The 18242-nt window shown below is 39.5% G+C and overlaps 1 protein-coding gene across 4 annotated transcripts in view; it reads left to right on the forward strand.

Moving 5' to 3' along the window:
• LOC106096024 (longitudinals lacking protein, isoforms H/M/V) overlaps positions 1–18242 on the forward strand; it is a 284269-nt gene that overhangs the window by 34567 nt on the left and 231460 nt on the right. For all 4 annotated transcript variants that reach the window (XM_059369239.1, XM_013263531.2, XM_013263532.2 and 1 more), the window contains exons 2-3: positions 499–901; positions 968–1132. In XM_059369239.1, coding sequence (XP_059225222.1) covers positions 755–901; positions 968–1132 — 312 coding nt within the window. In that variant the 5' untranslated portion in view covers positions 499–754. The remainder of the gene's footprint in view (positions 1–498; positions 902–967; positions 1133–18242) is intronic.

Below are 18242 nucleotides of genomic sequence, written 5' to 3' on the forward strand. Positions count from 1 at the left end.
TACGGGGGAAGGGGATTCACATAGTCCGACGACGAGGATGCAGAACGCGATAACGACGATGCTTCTGACCCAAAGCTGTCTATGTTCGCACAACACCTTGCAACATATTCAGTGTGAATATACTCCCGTAGTGACGTTAGATTAGAGCAGGATCGGAAATGTACCCACTCCATACACAGGTTACTCCTCACCGATCCCCACCGATGGGAGCGGTTCTGGCAAACCGAACAGAACTGGGATCCGGTGTTCTTTTCAATACCAGCACGGACCAGAAGCATGCGGAGAAGGCACTTTGGGGGGAGTGGGAGGTACATCGCTAGATCGACTTAGATGGTTATAACGATGAAGAATATACATGCGTATGTGGCCTATGAAAAATTTCGTATAAGTGAAAATTCCTTAAACTTAGATGTTATGAATGCATATAAAATTTTATTATATTTGATATTAATGAAGAAAACAGTTAGTAATGATTATTTATCCTCGTTTTCTTTGCAGGATATCTAGATCCAACTTTAGAAGCCAAACATTTGAGGTGATACAAAAGTAAAAAAAAATTGTATCGCCAAGGGGCCCCATCCAAAGAGGCAAATATTCCAAAGTCAAAGACATCTATTTCCATAGAAATTCCAGCAATAGAAGATTCTGTAAATCAAAAACAATTGCCAATACACAGCACAATTGCAGTGAACAGCAGCATTGGTAAAAATCCCAACAAAATACCAGCAACAAAAAGAAAAACAACGGCAACAAAATGGCTCAACGAAGTCATCAATATTTTAGTTTACGATGGAACAACTATCAGAACACCATGACTTCGGTGTTTCAGCAACTGCGTGAGGACTTGTCATTCGTCGATGTCACTCTATCATGTGAACACGGTTCACTCAAAGCCCACAAGGTATGTTGCAAATGACTCATGTTCTAACTTTATGATGCTTAAACAAAAGTATGATTTTCCTTGTAGGTGGTGCTATCCGCTTGTTCGTCATACTTTCAAAAGCTATTGCTTGAGAACCCCTGCAAACATCCGACCATCATATTGCCAGGCGATATCATTTTCACCGATCTGAAAACCATAATCGATTTTGTATACCGCGGTGAAATAGATGTTACAGAATCGGAATTACAGGTAAGTTATATGTGCATACATACGGGTATAATTTATCTTTTTAAGGGGTGAAGCCACATAATATCATGTGGAGGTAGTAGCGATCCTCGCCGAGCTCCTATAGGTGAGCAAGTTTCGGTTCCGGTCTATTTGACCAATCGCGGCGGGATCATGATGACGCCAATAACTCGCTTTGACATATCGAGCATCCCAAGCACTCAGCCATCGTCGTCCGGCTTTTCACTGAGACTCCATTCGATACCGCTGATTGTCCGCGATTGCATTTGCAGCTGCTCCGTATGGAGCATTCCCCTATCCGCAACATGTAGACGCGCCCGGTAGTCTTCTCATCATAATGATGAACACCATGCAGATCGGTGCTAAAAGTTCCAAGCTGTATGATGCTCACAGTTATCCCTTGCCGGGGAAGTGACGTATGACACATTTGGGGCTCACAGTTTACAGCACTGTTTTTGTAAAGCTGCTGTGAATGAACTTCATTGCCAGCAACAAATTACACAATGACCGCAATTCATAATTGCTCTTTGTTTATTTGCATATACAAATTTATTTGGTTGGTTGTTGCTGCTTCTGCTGCTGCGGCGGTTGTTGTTTCTGTTTTTCTATCATTCTCTATTACTTTGATGGGAGGGGTTCACATGGTGCTCTTTATTCTTTATTTAATTATCGCCGTATTGCTGTTGGTGGCTCCAGCACTTTCACCTCTTTTTACCCCTTAGCATTTCACTTTCTGCATATATTGCTGCTGTTGATTGATTTATGTATGCCCGAGTATGTTTGCATTTGTTTTTAGTTTATGTCATCAAATTTCATTTAAACAGACGAACGAATGATTCCGTTGCTAGCAAATCATATAAAAAACGCAAACACACAGACTAATTTCAAAATATATGTATACGACCACTTTGCAAAATATATATGAACATCCATGTATATGGTACGAAAGATCATATTCGACCTATTAATTTGTGTCAACATCCCAGGTAGCGATAGAAGTTGTTTCATGCGCTTTTCATGTTCTAAATACTCCCCGGAAAATACTCAACAGGGAATTAATTTCTCATTCGTAATTTTTAGAAATTATGTATTGGGTTGCCCAAAAAGTAATTGCGGATTTTTCATACAGTCGGCGTTGACAAATTTTTTCACAGCTTGTGACTCTGTAATTGCATTCTTTCTTCTGTCAGTTATCAGCTGTTACTTTTAGCTTGCTTTAGAAAAAAAGTGTGAAAAAAGTATATTTGATTAAAGTTCATTCTAAGTTTTATTAAAAATGCATTTACTTTCTTTTAAAAAATCCGCAATTACTTTTTGGCCAACCCAATATTTCTCCACCAATATTTCTCCACCAAAGGACTGCTAATATGCAAATTTCGCACACGGTTTTCAGATTTACTTGAAACAAATTCCCAAAATTCCAAACCAATTTCCCCAAAAAAGTCCTCAATTAAAATGTTTATACCCTACACCACCACTGTGGTTGGTACAGGATAGTGCATTTGTTTGTAACACCCAGAAGGAAGGGAGACAGACCCATTGATAAGTCTACCGATCGACTCAGAATCACTTTCATGTTGTTGTTGTCGTAGCCACATTTTCATGTGTTGGTGGCGATCCTCGGCAAGCACCTGTAGGTGAACAAGCCCGTTCTAGTATAAAGGACCGATCGACGCGGGAACAAGATGACCATTGGTTAGTTAAAGGCGCCAATTACTCGTCTTGTCACATCGAGCATCGGAAGCACTCAGTATTTATGCAAAAGCCGCTGCCGCCCGACCTCTCAATGAGACTCTCCGCTCGATACTGCTGATTGTCCGCGACTGCCGTTGCAGCTACTTCGTATGGAGCATTCTATTGGGTTGCCTAAAAAGTAATTGTGGATTTTTTAAAAGAAAGTAAATGCATTTTTAATAAAACTTAGAATGAACTATAATCAAATATATAATTGCCATTTTGTTCGATAACCTTTTGCCATCTTTCTGGCAAATTTAGTATTCCACGCTCATAGAACTTCTGGCCTTTATCTGCAAAAAACTGAACCAAGTGCGATTTTATAACCTCATCATTGCCGAAAGTTTTACCATTTAAGGAGTTCTGCAAAAATCGAAATAAATGGTAGTCTGATGGTGCAAGGTCAGGGCTATATGGTGGATGCATCAAAAGTTCCCAGCCAAGCTCACTCAGTTTTTGGCGAGTGACCAAAGATGTGTGCGGTCTAGCGTTGTCCTGGTGGAATATGACACCTTTACGATTGACCAATTCTGGCCGCTTCTCCTTGATGACTGTATTCAATTTTTCCAATTGTTGACAGTAAACATCCGAATTAATCGTTTGGTTACTTGGAAGCAGCTCAAACTATACCACACCCTTCCAATCCCACCAAACAGACAGCATAACCTTCTTTTGGTGGATATCAGCCTTTGAAGTGGTTTGAGCTGGTTCACCATGCTTGGACCATGATCGTTTTCGACCAACGTTGTTGTAAACAATCCATTTTTCATCTCCAGTTATGATTCGTTTTAAAAAGGGATAGAATTCATTGCGTTTAAGGTGCATATCACAAGCGTTGATTCGGTTTGTTAAATGAATTTCTTTCAATACATGTGGTACCCATATGAAAATTGACGCCAAACAAACAAATGTAAACCAAATTTCGCGCACTTTTTTTCTAAAGCAAGCTAAAAGTAACAGCTGATAACTGACAGAAGAAAGAATGCAATTACAGAGTCACAAGCCGTTGAAAAAATTTGTCAACGCCGACTATATTACTACTATATTTCCGACAATTACTTTTTGGGCAACCCAATACTATCCGTAACCTGTGGACGCGGCCAGTAGCTTGCAGCTAAGCTTTTTGTGACAGCAATGACTACCACACAGATCGGACCTCAATGTTTCAGCAAGTGTGGTGCTCACAGCCCGTTCCGAGAAAATTACTTTCTGATTTGATTTAGCTATGCCGTCTGTCTGTCCGTCTGCCCTTGTTAAATTGGGTACATATTACATGTAGCAATATTCATCATATTCGATTTGGCACTTACCTTTTTTTCGGTGTAGAGCCAAAGACTATAGAAATTGGAAAAAATCGGCTCAGATTTGGGTATATCTCCCATATATATGTTCGTCCCTTTTGGACTAAAGTTGCAATAATGTGGCTATTTGTTAACCGATTCTATCGAGATTTGGCAGAAAGGATTTTTCTTTTGACTCTTGACATTACCTTACCCTTCAATTATCAATTCTTAAGAGCTTTTGTAAAATTTACCCAAATGCGAAATTTGCTCTTAGATCAGAAAAAAGCTGACAGTAATAAAAAACTTTTGAAAACATTGATTGATATGCATCTCTGCAATCTTCAATGAAAATGCATAGCAATGCTGTCGTTGCCTAAGAATATACTGATTCTTTTTCTTATGACAAATTAAGTTTTATGATCACAATCAAAGTATTCGTGCATTTTAATTTTGTTATTGTAAGTAATAAAATACATTACATAGAAAATTTCAGCCGATAATCTTCAATGAGCCGGCAATCTTCAGTCTGTCAGTATGTTTTCCGATTAGACGGTGACCTGTTGTGACATCTGTTCTAGCCAATGACAGCAAAGCAGTAGACCTCTTCGAGTCTATATTAGGCAACAAAGTTTTGGAATGCTCACAACCCCCTCTTTGTGACCATCCATTATTCGTTGTCCTGACCATCTATCATTCGTTGACCAGGCCTGAAAACTTAGCTAACATGTCACTAAAGGCATACCCACAGTATCCAATATCGCTGGAATGTGTAGGGTAGTTCCTAGTCTCGCAAGCTCGTCCGCTTTACAATTCTCTGGGATATCTCTGTGGCCCGGCACCCAAAACAGGTGAATTTTGAACTGTTCAGCCATTTCGTTGAGAGATCTGCGACAGTCAAGGAATACGTTCTCCAGGGATTTAATGGCTGCCTGGCTGTCTGAGAAGATATTTATGCCAATCGTCGTAATGACATTATGTTTTAGCTATTCCACCACTTCCTTAATTGCAAGGATATCCGCTTGATGCACACTGCAGTGTACGAGTAACCTTTTTGATGTGACCAGTTCTAGATCTTTAGAGCACACCCCAAATCCCATCTGGTCGTTTAGTTTGGAACTATCCGTATAGAAGTCAATACAACTTCTCTTACCAGGGTTATCATAGTTCCAATCGTTTCTATCAGGAGTAGTGGTGCATTACTTTTTATCAAAAATTTAACAATTTCGGCTTACAAGGGCATACATTTCAAATTCGGAGAAAGTTTTATTCGTTTTATAAATTTGGACCATTCATGCCACGATTGTTATCGGAAAAATTTGCAATTTCTAGGTGTTAAGAAGTCGAAAAACCCACTTTATTAGAAATCCATGTCGAAATCTGAACCGATATGGACCATTTGCAAATGGCCCAAAATTTCGAAGGAGATAGCTTCATTCGTTCGTTCACTGAAGTATATAAAAACTTATCATAGTATATTGGTGCCGCGATCTTAAATTGTTGGAAACATTTCCAATTTTAGTACGATAGTGCCTCCTGATGGGCTAAAGCCTATGTTTATATTCTTGTAAAATCTCTCATCTCGTGAGATACGTTTCTACAGTAAACACTAGTGTAGGTGAATATCCTTTCTATTAAATCACATCTGATCCAAGGGTATTGGCCAGCACTAAACATACAGCCCTATTCTGAATAACATTTTCCTGACAGTTTTTTTCCCTACTCTGAATAACAATTTCCGGGGAGTTTTTTTTCCCTACTCCCTTTTCCCCTTTTCTAAACAATCTTTGAAAAAGGGAAATATCTCCCAATGATAAAAGTAGGTATTCTGAATCGAAAAATTCCCCTAACAAATGGAAGGAAGTTAGGATAAAAAAAAAAAAAATTATGAATTTAATTGTTTTTATAAAAAAATGATACCACTGATTGACCCGATGGATTCCTTCATCGGCAAGGGCTGCCGCCTCAGTGTACACCACTGCTACCACAACAACAACATCTAAAATGAGGTTCCTTATCATTGAGCTTAAAGTAGAATCGGGCAGCACTCATTAACATGCAAGAAGTCTTCCGCCTATTCCTTAAGGGAATGTTCGTAGGCAAATTTGCAACATTGCACTTGGTGCCTCATTTGGCAGCATTTACTCCACGGGAGTAGGAATAAATTCATGAGTCGCTTTTCGGCAGCACTATGCCCAGCAGTCGTCCCAACCACCAAGAAAAGCGCCCGTCGCCGGAAAATATCGATTATATCTTCGAGTTCTAGCTCCATAAATGTAGGCCTTTGCATATAGTAGCGTATCACGCAGACTATCACAGCATTCGTGACGACGAAGTAGAAGCAAACCTTTATGATGCCCACTAAATTAGTTCTGCTCAAGAATCATCCAGTAGATTCTGCCACCCAAACTCCTTTTGGCAAGAGAAAACGCCAACGTACACGATGTTCCCGCGGCGCAGAACGAGGATCGGCGCCCCCACGAGGAACGCCACCTCCACATTTAACTGTGGCTTCCACAACAACTTCGCTATGAGTCGTAAAGTTGATTTAGCTATGTTCATCCATCTGCTGACGGACATGTTTTGACAAAATCGGTTCTGCTGTTTGCGCTTTCTTTTTTTTTGGACTTAAAATCTTATTGAGATTCCATTGTAGGATATTGTCCGGTTTTAGATCATAGTTTAATGCTTTCTATTAAAAGAATACCATAGCAACAAACATTTAAAAGTCAGCAAAAGTGTGTTGCTAGAAGCATTTGACTGGCTATACGTATCGCGATTTCATTTTCGACCAAGAAATCGGTTTATGTTTTGATAGCTGAGATCACCACACAGGCTGGAACATTGAGGTCCCATCTGTTTGGTGTTCATTGCTGTCACGAGAAGATTAACTGCGAGCTACCGGACGCGTCCGCAGTTTGCGGATATTGCGGATATATATACAATCAGCGGTATCGAGCGGAGAGTCTCAGTGAGAGGCCGGGCGGCACCGGCTCTTGTGCAAATACTGAGTGCCTATGATGCTCGATATGGCAAGGCGGGTTATTGGCGCTTTTAAATAACCAATGGCCACACTATTCCTTCGGCGATCGGTCCTTTGGACCTGAACGAGATTGACGAGGATCGCCACCTTAACATAAAACTGTGGCTACAACAACAACAAAAAAAAAGACTCCATCGGGCCAATCCGGTACGTACAACCGGCACGCCGTTTGGTCCGTCCGTAATAAGTCGATTACGGATGCGGAAATAAGGCCCCTGGTCCATACATTTTGCAAAGAATCTTTGTTATTGTTGTTTTAGCAGTGTGTCGTTTACTGAAGCGACTGCCGTGGGAAGAATTTTTCTCTCAAAACATGCTCTTAATCACGCTACAGTCTTCAAGAATAAAAATAATGAGCAAAATTTTCGACATAGGCAAGTTAAGCTCGAAGATTGGGTATATCAGACTTTATCTTGATCAAGCTCCCATATAGAGCGAAAATACCATTTTGATTTGATAAATATTCGCTGAACACCCACTCGGGTGGGTGTTCAACTTGCAAAGGTTCGACGTCCGTGTCGAGATTGTTCTTACAGCCAGATCCCGTACACGAGCTGATGCATACGCCTCGTCAGTATGTTGCCTTCAGTCTCAAATAGTTTAGCCGGAGACCCATTGCCTCCTGCTGCCTTGTTGTACCTTCAGCAGGGTGACTGCTACGCAAAAGGTTTTTTCCATATCCTATTATTTTATAACGTTTCAATTTCTTTCAACGGCCACTTGGGTTCGAATTGCCTAAGTAAATAAATCTGATATGTTACGTCAATATGTACTACTTAAGCAAATGGTTTGATGTTTAATTTTTTGGTAATATATTCTGTATTCATTCTGACTTCTCAATATCCTGATTCGTCCACACTCACGACTTTCCATTACTTTATTACTTCTCCTCTCCAATTTTCTTTGTATACCTCTCCTTCGCCTGCCGCGTTGCTAGTGATTTGTTGTTGTAGGAGTGTGTTGTACGCTGAGGCGGCAGCTCTTGCAATGGAGAACCCCATCGGGTCAATCCGATAGGTGAACCGGCTGCCATGGGATTGTTTGGCCTCAGCAGCATCTCGGCATTCCTAGTCGTACCATCGACTTCTTTGGAGGAAGCTTTTGATATCCAACAGCATTTCTCGGCATTCTCCACGGAGTGGGTAATGTTGTTGTTGTAGCCACATTTTTATGTGGAGGTGGCGATCCTGTAGGTGAGCAAGCTCGTTCCGGTCCAAAGGACCGATCGCTGCAGGAACAGGGTGGCCATTGTCATATCGACCATCATAGGCACTCAGTATTTGTGCAAGAGCCGGTGCCGCCCGACCTCTCACTGAGATTCTCCGCTCGATACCGCTGATTGTCTGCGACTGCGGTTGCAGCTACTCCGTATGGAGATTTTCCACTATCCGCAACCTTTGGACACGACCTGTAGCTCGCAACTAAGCTTCTCGTGACAGCAATGAACACCATATAGATTGGAGCTCAATGCCCCAGCCTGTGTGGTACTCACAGCTATCCTGCGCCGGGAGTGGGTAATGGTTTGCCATTATATCTTCGTGACCAGTGGTGCTTTTTCTTAAAGCAGGTGGGTCAGTCGCGTGGAGTATGCCGTTGCCAATTGTTGCGTTTGCAGCTTTTCGACTTATAGTTTCCATGCAGTGTCAAAAAATGCAAATTGCCCATGAATATTCAATTAAGGAACAGGGGCAAACTTCTTACATACCACTGAGTGCTATCGGATTCAACTTAAAACTCAATGATAAGGGGCCTCCTTTTTATAGTCGATTCCGAACGGCGTGTCGCAGTGTGACACCTCTTTGTAGAAAAGTTTTTACATGGCTGCCATACCAGATGGTACAGTACCACACAAATCTCGCCAGCATTAGGAGGGGATAACCACCGCTGAAAAAATGCGTAATGATATTCTCGCCAGGATTCGCAACCAGGCGTTCAGCAACACAGCGGATATGCGTTATGGTGGCCTCCACAAATCATGTCAGATCATACTTTCCTTGCCGCGTGGATCTATAGTACAAAGTAATGATCGGATTCCATCTTTCACAACATGATCAGTTTGCTTTCTCACTTTGTGATCGTGGACAACCATGTGGCCTTCTGAATATAATGATGTTTAAATCTGATGATGCTAACTACCATGGCTATTAGCCTCAATCCGACCCTGGACCAAGGATATCATTAATGTCATATGTTCGTTCATAGGCGCCCATAAAACATATCCATAGTTTGATCAGTCCAGATGCGGATTGTGGCTAGTCTCTCATCCACCAGAATAAATCTAAATGTAAGGTGTTTTAGTAACTGGCTAATCAAAAAACTACAACCATGTATTGATGGTATGGACTTTGCCAAGTTAAAGCCACTCAGAACCGTTGGTTGGTATTGCTCATTCACTACATCAACTTTGAGAATTGTTTCCGAGTCATGGAAAATTTCTTCAATTTTTCCAATTTTTGCCATTTTTAATTGATGGTAAAGGAAAGTTTTCCTTATTTCCATGTTTCATTACTTCAATGCTAACGTACAGTCCGAACTCGGAAAAAATATTTTGCGTGTTTGGTAAAAATTTACACATTAAACCCTTAAATATATATGTTTGTTAATTTTTATATTAAAAAACATTTATAACATTTATATTAAAAAAAAAATGTTTAATAACAGTTGTGTTTTATTTTTGTACTATATAGTGGAGTGCAATGAAATTTGTATGAAAATGACATCTATCCAGTACAACGAAGTTCTGGATAAATAACCATTGCAAGCTTATGTAGAACATCTGTCGTCAGGATTACCATGATATATTTTTCACAAATAAGTGTGGCCGTCAGCAGAAATACCTCTGTTGTGAATGGCAAAAGTGAATTAAAAGCAATTATTTGTTAATTTACGTGCATAAATCTTAATACATTTGAAATGATTTGCTAATTTTAGCAAATCATCCCTCGTATAGTTTTGAAAGGTTGGTAAACGGCGTAACCGCCTCATCGCAAATAAACAGACTTGCACTGGAAACTTTTTTTGTCCTTCATGGTTAGAATAAAACAGCAATATGCCATTTTCATTTGAAAACATGCATAAAACCGCAAAAAATGTACTTCATATTGGCCAAAATCGAAATCGATTATCCATAACGCCTCTGGTACCGGCATTCTGCATAATAGAGGTCCAACCGTATATCAATTTTAGCCTGTTTTTTTTTTTTTTGTTTTGCGTCAACATTTATAATCCTAAAACAACAAAGTGATAACGAGCCTTGTACAAAACTACATAACTGACATCTGCAGGACTATTAATAACATAATTTGAGCAAGGGCTATGTGTAATTTGTAACTGGTTCTCGCTAGATGTCAGCTTAACCACAAGCTTTAATTTTAAAAAGTAAAAAAGATTCAAGTCTACGCTTTGGTGGAATTACACTTTTAGTACTCAACATTCATACAGATTATTTTTTTATATGATTCACCCTGTAGACAAGCATTCATTGTATAAGTGGTTTGTGAAATTGATGGAGCATAGTTATGTGTTTTATGTTTTTAATGTACCGTTTACACGCTAGGATATGTGGTAAAATAAATTCATCTAATATTACGAAGTATTAACCGATTTGCATAAAGTAGACGAATAAATAGTTTAATCAAAATTTTCTGGTCATATTAGTTCAAATTTTGCGGGCTTATCAAAAGTCTGTTATTTTACAAAGTTCCAAAATTCAAGCTTTAGACGTCAGATTTCTGGAAATATAAAAGAACAAATTCTGTAAAAAGGCCCACTATTTTGGTATACAGGTACTTATTTAATTCATGGCCTTTTGAAAAATATTAAATTTCATTAAAGTCGTTATCGAGGGTCGGGCTTAAAAAAATTAAAGTCGAATTTCTTTCCAACACCAAAAGATGTTGAAACAAAGATTTTCAACCGTACAATGTAAATATATTTTTATTATTGGTTTTTGGAATAAATTTTTAGATAGTTTAAGCGATTGCAACTAAATATGCATTTTTGTACAGATGTGCTACGTACAGTGCACAAAATAGGGACAGCTGATAGACAGTCAAATAAAGTATTCTAAATTGCGTAACAAATATTTTCGGCCTTATGAAAGTGGTATAGATGTTAAGAAAATCAGAAGGAGTGAATAAATTCTTGCATCGTTTAAGAAAGCCTAAGCACTTGAATGCTTCTTTCGACACTTTAAATACATGTTCAGCCCAACGGACATCACTTTGTATCTTCATGCCCAGAACATCAAGAGCGTCTGATTGCGCAACATTTATACAGTTGATAGACAGAGATGATCGCAATGGGTCAGCGAAACGTTTGTGAGACAACAAACAGCACGAAACAGCACTAAGTCTTCCGTACATTAAAATCTATTCTTAATTCTGCCCGAGTGTAGGGGTTTGATAAGGCTTTAGGCGGTCTCATTACATGATATTATCCCCTATTTGGGGATATTTCAAATAGATCAAGCTTTGTTGAGTAATATGTTTTGACAATATAGTCATCCTTTTTATTCATAAACTTTCCAGAATTTATGTTTTTTTGAAGAATTGAAGAAAGAACTTTAGTATTTCACAAAGTTTTTTTTTAGACCAGGGCTGAGGAGTCGACCGGAGTCGAGTTTTTAAGGTCGGAGTTGGACTATTGAGCCGGAGTCGGAGTTTGGTTCGGTTTTGTGCTCGTTAGCCCGACTTCGAAACGCTCTCCGACTCCGGCTTAATACTCCGACTCCGACTTAAACTTCGACCCGGAATCAGAGTCGAGAGCTAGACTTTCTGATCGTTCTATGTTTCGTCTCACAAATTTCGGTTTCTTGACTTGAAGTTTCTGATTAAAATATCTATTGCACAGCATCTTCCATCAGAATTTTTGAAACCGTAAGCAATTCAGCCGATAGCAATTTCCTAAAGTTTTGTAACTTTTCGCATATTGTTTCTTGCAAAGTATAAAAACTTAAAATAAAATTGGACTATTTGTAGTAATAATGCTTTCTTGGGAATTGGGATAGATATAAACTTTGTCTGTCTATCCGCTGTCTGCATTTTAGTGCAAATAACTGTATGTCACATCTGTCCAAATGGGATATGACAATATGACTGACACATATTGAAATACATAGGATCCCATAGGGCTATTCGATTTAGCCCTCTCGACATCGGCGCTGCCTCTGCTGTTATTTTCAGAAAGTTAAAGTCCTATTCTTTCCTATTCTTACTGAGGAACGCGTATCAGTAAGTGTCATCCTTGACTTTACTTTAATTGGCTACAACAGAATATTTGTTCAACTAGCCGAACGTAGAATAGCGTTCAAAGCGCGCCAAGCACTGCCTCATCTGCTTTCACAAGTACCCATGCTTCAGAACCATATAACAGCACGGGTAGTATCAGTGTCCTGCATAGTGTAATCTTCGTCTGTCGAGAGGTGGCCTTGTTTCTAAACAACTTACTTATTCCAAAGTAGCATCTGTTTGCCAGTATTATTCTTCGTTTTATCTCAAAACTGGTGACATTCGTTTCGGTTAAGGCGGTGCCGAGGTAGATAAAGTTACTGACTGTCTCAAAGTTGTGGTTCCCAACTTTCTCCATTTTCTTTATCTGCTCGGTTGTGCAAGGCTTTTTGGGAACTGAAACCATCCATTTCGTCTTATCTCCATTTAAAGCCAGACCCATTTTCACTGACTCTCTTTCGATTCTTTCAAAGGCTGCAGTTACTACTTCCGGTGACCGACCTATGATATCGATGTCGTCGGCATAGGCGAGTAGCATGTGTTCTCTTGTGATTAGTGTGCCATATCTATTCACAGCTGCATCTCATATAATCTTCTCCAGCAGGATGTTAAAGAGATCACACGATAGGCTGTCTCCGTGTCTGAAACCCTGTTTGGTATTAAATGGTTCGGAGAGATTCTTTCCTATTTTTACTGAGGAAAGCGTATCAGCAAGTGTCATCCTGCAGAGTGTTATTAATTTTGCAGGGATACCAAACTCAGACATGGCTTGAAATACCTTTAAACGTAAAGGAGTATCGAAGGCAGCTTTGTAGTTAACAAAGAGATGGTAGGTGTTGATTTGTCCTTCTCGGGCCTTTTCCAGGATTTGGCGCAGTGTGAATATCTGGTCTAGGGTGAATTTACCAGGTCTAAAGCCGCATTGATAGGGCCCAATTATCTCACTGACTTTAAGTTTCAATCTTTCACACAGTACGCTCGAGAGTATCTTGTATGCGATGGGGAGGAGACTTATTCCTCTGAAGTTGGCACATTCATTCTTGTCTCCTTTCTTGTGTACGGGACACTAGCAGTTGGGTAAAATGTTCTTTCCATATCCTCAGCATGTTATCTGTGTCAGTTAACAGATTTCCTTCTTTGTCCCTGCAGGAGGATGAGCCTGCACCAAGACCGTCGGTTTGATGTTTAATTCTTTGGACTTCATTCTGACTCCTGTACATCTCAATTCGCTCATAATCACGTCTTTTCATTTCCGTTTTCTTTATGCGGAATTAACGTTTCTCCTCTCTCCCTTTCTCCCTTTCTCCTTCATCTGGCGCGTTGCTACTGATTGCAGGGTTGCTCTATATGCCGCATTCTTGGCTTCAGTAGCATCTCGACACTCTTGGTCGTACCATGGGTTTCTTGGAGAAGGCTTCCGGTATCCATGTACGGATTTCGCGGCATTTTCCATGGAGTAGACAATAGTTTGCCACTGCACCAATATATCATCGGAACAAGAAGTGCTTCTTTCATCCAGCAGTTGGGTCAGACATTAACGACGTTATGTTATTATCGATGTTATGTTATTATCGACGTGCTGTTAGTGCCGACATATGATACGTTGTTATCGACATTCTATTATGTTATTATTTTTCAATGTTATAAGTGGATAGCAAAATGTCTAGATCCATATTCACTACCTTTTTCCTTACTTTCACAGGGCTTCTGCTTCTGTTTTTTTGTTGTTGCTACATTTTTAAGGTATATGGGTGCGAAGGATTAATTTTTTTATGCTTTGAAACTCTCATTAAACCAAGCGAGCACAAACTTCCTTAAACGATAATGGGGGAGGGAGTGCCTCTGATGAGTTTATATGTATGTGTGTGTGATTTTGCGTAAAGTTTTGTGTGTGTATGTGCTATCATGTCTAAGGATTTCTATATTTTTTCCTGTGTGTTACGAGTACGTACACCACCCCCCACATTGGGTCGTTTGAGTCTGAAGGATTTTATGAGGCTTGCGTCTGCTGTGCCTGTTTTTTATGCTTTTGTGTGCGTGTTTTAAGTTCACTGTATAGGTGTGCGTTTGTGCATTTGGAACAGGGGGGATGGATGAATGTTTTTCTGTCTGTGTCGGTTCTAGTGGTCACCTTGTATTCTCCTTCCACTTGCATTTCCTATGCTTAATCCTTTGCTACGTGTATAAGAATGTTATTAATCGTAGAGTCATCGCGGAGTCATTTGTTTCTGTGCTTTTGCGTGTGTAGTAGAGCTTGCCTGCGGCGAACTTTTTTTATTTTTAATTGTTGTTGTCAATGATGATATTGGGATTGGATGTTTCCTTCAATCCCAAGCTCCCCTACATTAAGAGGTGGTATTGTGGTTAAAATAACATTAAAAGCAATAACAATTTTTTAAATTAATGCTTGTTTAAAAATAAAAAATACGGTAAATTGTTTATTTTTGGCGCTATATGATATTTGTCATTTATTTTTAAATATTATTTTATGTTAATGTTAATGGGATGTATATTAAGATTGCCCAGATAATCTGAAGATACGCCTCATAGGGGTGTTGCCTCCGGTCTAAAATAGTTCAGCTGGTAATCCATCAGTTCCTGCAGGCATGTCATCAATCGGGTTACTGCTACATCGATCACGTTCAGACTAGGAGGTATACATTATAGACTGTTATCAGGAATTGGTTCTGTGGTGTCCTCGATGCCGCAAACAGCGGATACCAACAGCTGGGATAAATGTTATTTCCACATTCTAAGCACAGTATCTGTAGCTGTTACCTGATTTCCATCTTCATGCGGAGAAGATGTGCCTGTACTAAATCTAAAAGTTTAATTCTTTAGAAATTCGGGACGTCATTCTGGCATATCGATTCGGTCACATTCGTCTCTCCTGGTTCCTTGTTATTGCCTGCTGGGGTTGCTATTTTTGCCGCTTTACGATACTTCTGGTCGTACCATAGATTCTTTGGAGAAAAGTTTTGATCTCTGGCTACATCATAGGGACAAGGAGTGTGTTGTTCAAGCGAGTGGAGTATGCATGTGGGAGAACTCTGCCAATTTAAATCCGCAACTTGGTACACTGAAAAAATTTCCTAAATTAAAAGATTAAAGTCAAATAATAGCAAACTTAATTTAAATATTATCAATTTTCCAACTTTTTAGAGGAACATTCTCTTTGCAAAATATTGAAAAATATTTTCCTTCATATTAAAGATTTTTTATTTTCAATGCTATAAATCCTTAACTTCACGTCTTGTTATTAAGGACAAACAAACAACTAAAATTAAGGTCAAAATATCGTTTAAAGTTAGGAAATTGACCTTGGGACAAGACAACAGTGAAACGTAGTTTAAGACGCAAAATGGCCTCCGCTATTTGCTGCAACGAGGATACCACAGAACCAATTCCTGATAACAGTCTATAATGTATACCTGTTAATCTGAACGTGATCGATGTAGCAGTAACCCGATTGATAACATGCCTGCAGGAACTGATGGATTACCAGCTGAACTACTTTAGACCGGAGGCGAAACCCGATGAGGCGTATCTTCAGAATATCTGGGCAATTTTAATATACATCCTATTAACATTAACATAAAATAAGCTTTAAAAATAAATGACAAATATCATATAGCGCCAAAAATAAACAATTTACCGTATTTTTTATTTTTAAACAAGCATTAATTAAAAAACTGTTACTGCTTTTAATTTTATTTTAAATTTTTTAGATTAATATGCTAAGCTTAACAAGTAAGAGCGTGTTAATTTCGGCCGAACCGAATCTTATATACCCTCCACCATGGATCGCATTTGTCGAGTTCCATGCGTTCTATGAGTTCTTTTTAGGCAAACAAAGAATATTGAATAAGAACCGTTATGCTATTGGAGCTATATCAAGTTGTAGTCCGATTTGGACCATAAATGAATGCTGAACATTGTAAAAGTCATTGTGTAATATTTCAGTTCATTCGGAAAAGAATTGCGACTTGTAGGGCTCAAGAAGCAAAATCGGGAGATAGGTTTATAGGGTAGCTGTATAAAGCTATTGATCGATTCAGACCATATTAGACACGTATGTTGAAGGTGATGAGAGAAGCCGTTGTACAAAATTTCTGGCAAATCGGATGATAATTGCGCCCTCTAGAGGCTTAAGAAGTCAAGATCCCAGGTCGGTTTATATGCAGCTATATCAGGTTATGTACCGATTTGCGTCATGCTTAGCACAGTTATTGGAAGTCATAAAAAACTCAAAACCTCATGCAAAGTTTCAGCCAAATCGGATGAGAACTTCGCGCTCAATTGGCTCAAGAAGTCAAGATCCCCAATCGCTTTATATGGCAGCTATACCAGATTATGAACCGATTTGATTCATACTTAACATAATTGTTGGAAGTGATACCAAAATACTACGAGCAAAATTTTAGTCGAATCGGACAAGAATTGCGCCCTCTAGAGGCTCAAGAAGTCAAATCCCGAGATCGGTTTATATGGCAGCTATATCAAAACATGGACCGATTTGGCCCATTTACAATCCCAACCGACCTACACTAATAAAAAGTATTTGTGCAAAATTTCAAGCGCCTAGCTTTACTCCTTCGAAAGTTAGCGTGCTTTCGACAGACGGACAGACAGACGGACGGACATTTGCGCATGACCATTGCATTAAGAAACAGGAGCAAACTTTCCATACTGCACTGATAATACTTTGCCTACACTCTATGAAATCCAATTTTTTCTACTCTATTCCACTGTCGCTGGACAGGATGAAAAATTATTATCCCATTTAAAGTTTTTTTTCTCTCGAAATATTTCAACTCTTTTTTTTTTACACACACACTTACGCACAACGTGTCCCCTATATTGTCTGTCTTACATGAATTTTGGCCGAATAATGCCATGTGGGGTGGAAAGTTGGTTAATGTACACAATACCCGGTACAACTTCACATTTCATTCATTCTTTAGGTTTGCACGCGCCACATTTTCTGTTGCCGCTGTGCGCGTTGCAAAGTCGCGCTAATATTTTCTTTTTTTTCAATTCCAAACAGAATTTCATGGCGAACGAAGAAAAAAATGGGTAAGCATTTTTTCCGTGCTTACAAACTCACTCAGCCACCTCCTTGACCTCCAGTGTGGTGGCGTTTGTCGTACTTCTTGCCTCTGTTTGCAATGTCGTCGCGTCTTTCATAGACATTTTTTTTGCCCCAGACAAGCAACGATGGTCACTGGCAAATGAAACACAGAAAAAAAAGCGAAACTTTGAAGTTGTGTCCCTCTGAAAGGCATGAGTAGTAGTGGGACAATGATAAGAAAGTGGTGATGAGGCGGCTATAAGGGTCGGAAATGTAATATAGCTTTCCAGGAGTGGTAGTTTGGGTGGTGGCGGCGGTGTTGGTTAGGCAGAGCTGCTTAACTTCTCTGTTTGATGATTGCTTGAGTGGGTGGGTGTGTGTTTGTGTGAGCGAAAAATACGATGACGGTAAAGATAACAGGGTGGCGTTGGTGATGGTGGCTTTGAGTCATGTTGCATGTGGTGGCTTTTGTTGTGTTGTGTAGTGTCTCCGCCAAAGATAGTTTCTATGTTCTCAATTTACATCTTTTTCCGTGATGTGACTGTTGTCTGTAGTACCCCAGCCAGCTACAACGAGCAGCAACCGATGACTGACTTACAAATTGTTGTTATTCCTTTGGTTTATTTATTTTTTTTTTTTTGTATTTTTGGTTGGCGGTCTGGCTTGACTTGGGCTTTATGTTGTTGCTGCTGCTATGCATTATTGTTGCTTGGTCTTGGTTCGCGCTGCTACTCTCGGTAGATGATAACGTTGCATG

Source organism: Stomoxys calcitrans, chromosome 5, assembly GCF_963082655.1.
Source record: "Stomoxys calcitrans chromosome 5, idStoCalc2.1, whole genome shotgun sequence".
NCBI lineage: Eukaryota > Metazoa > Arthropoda > Insecta > Diptera > Muscidae > Stomoxys > Stomoxys calcitrans.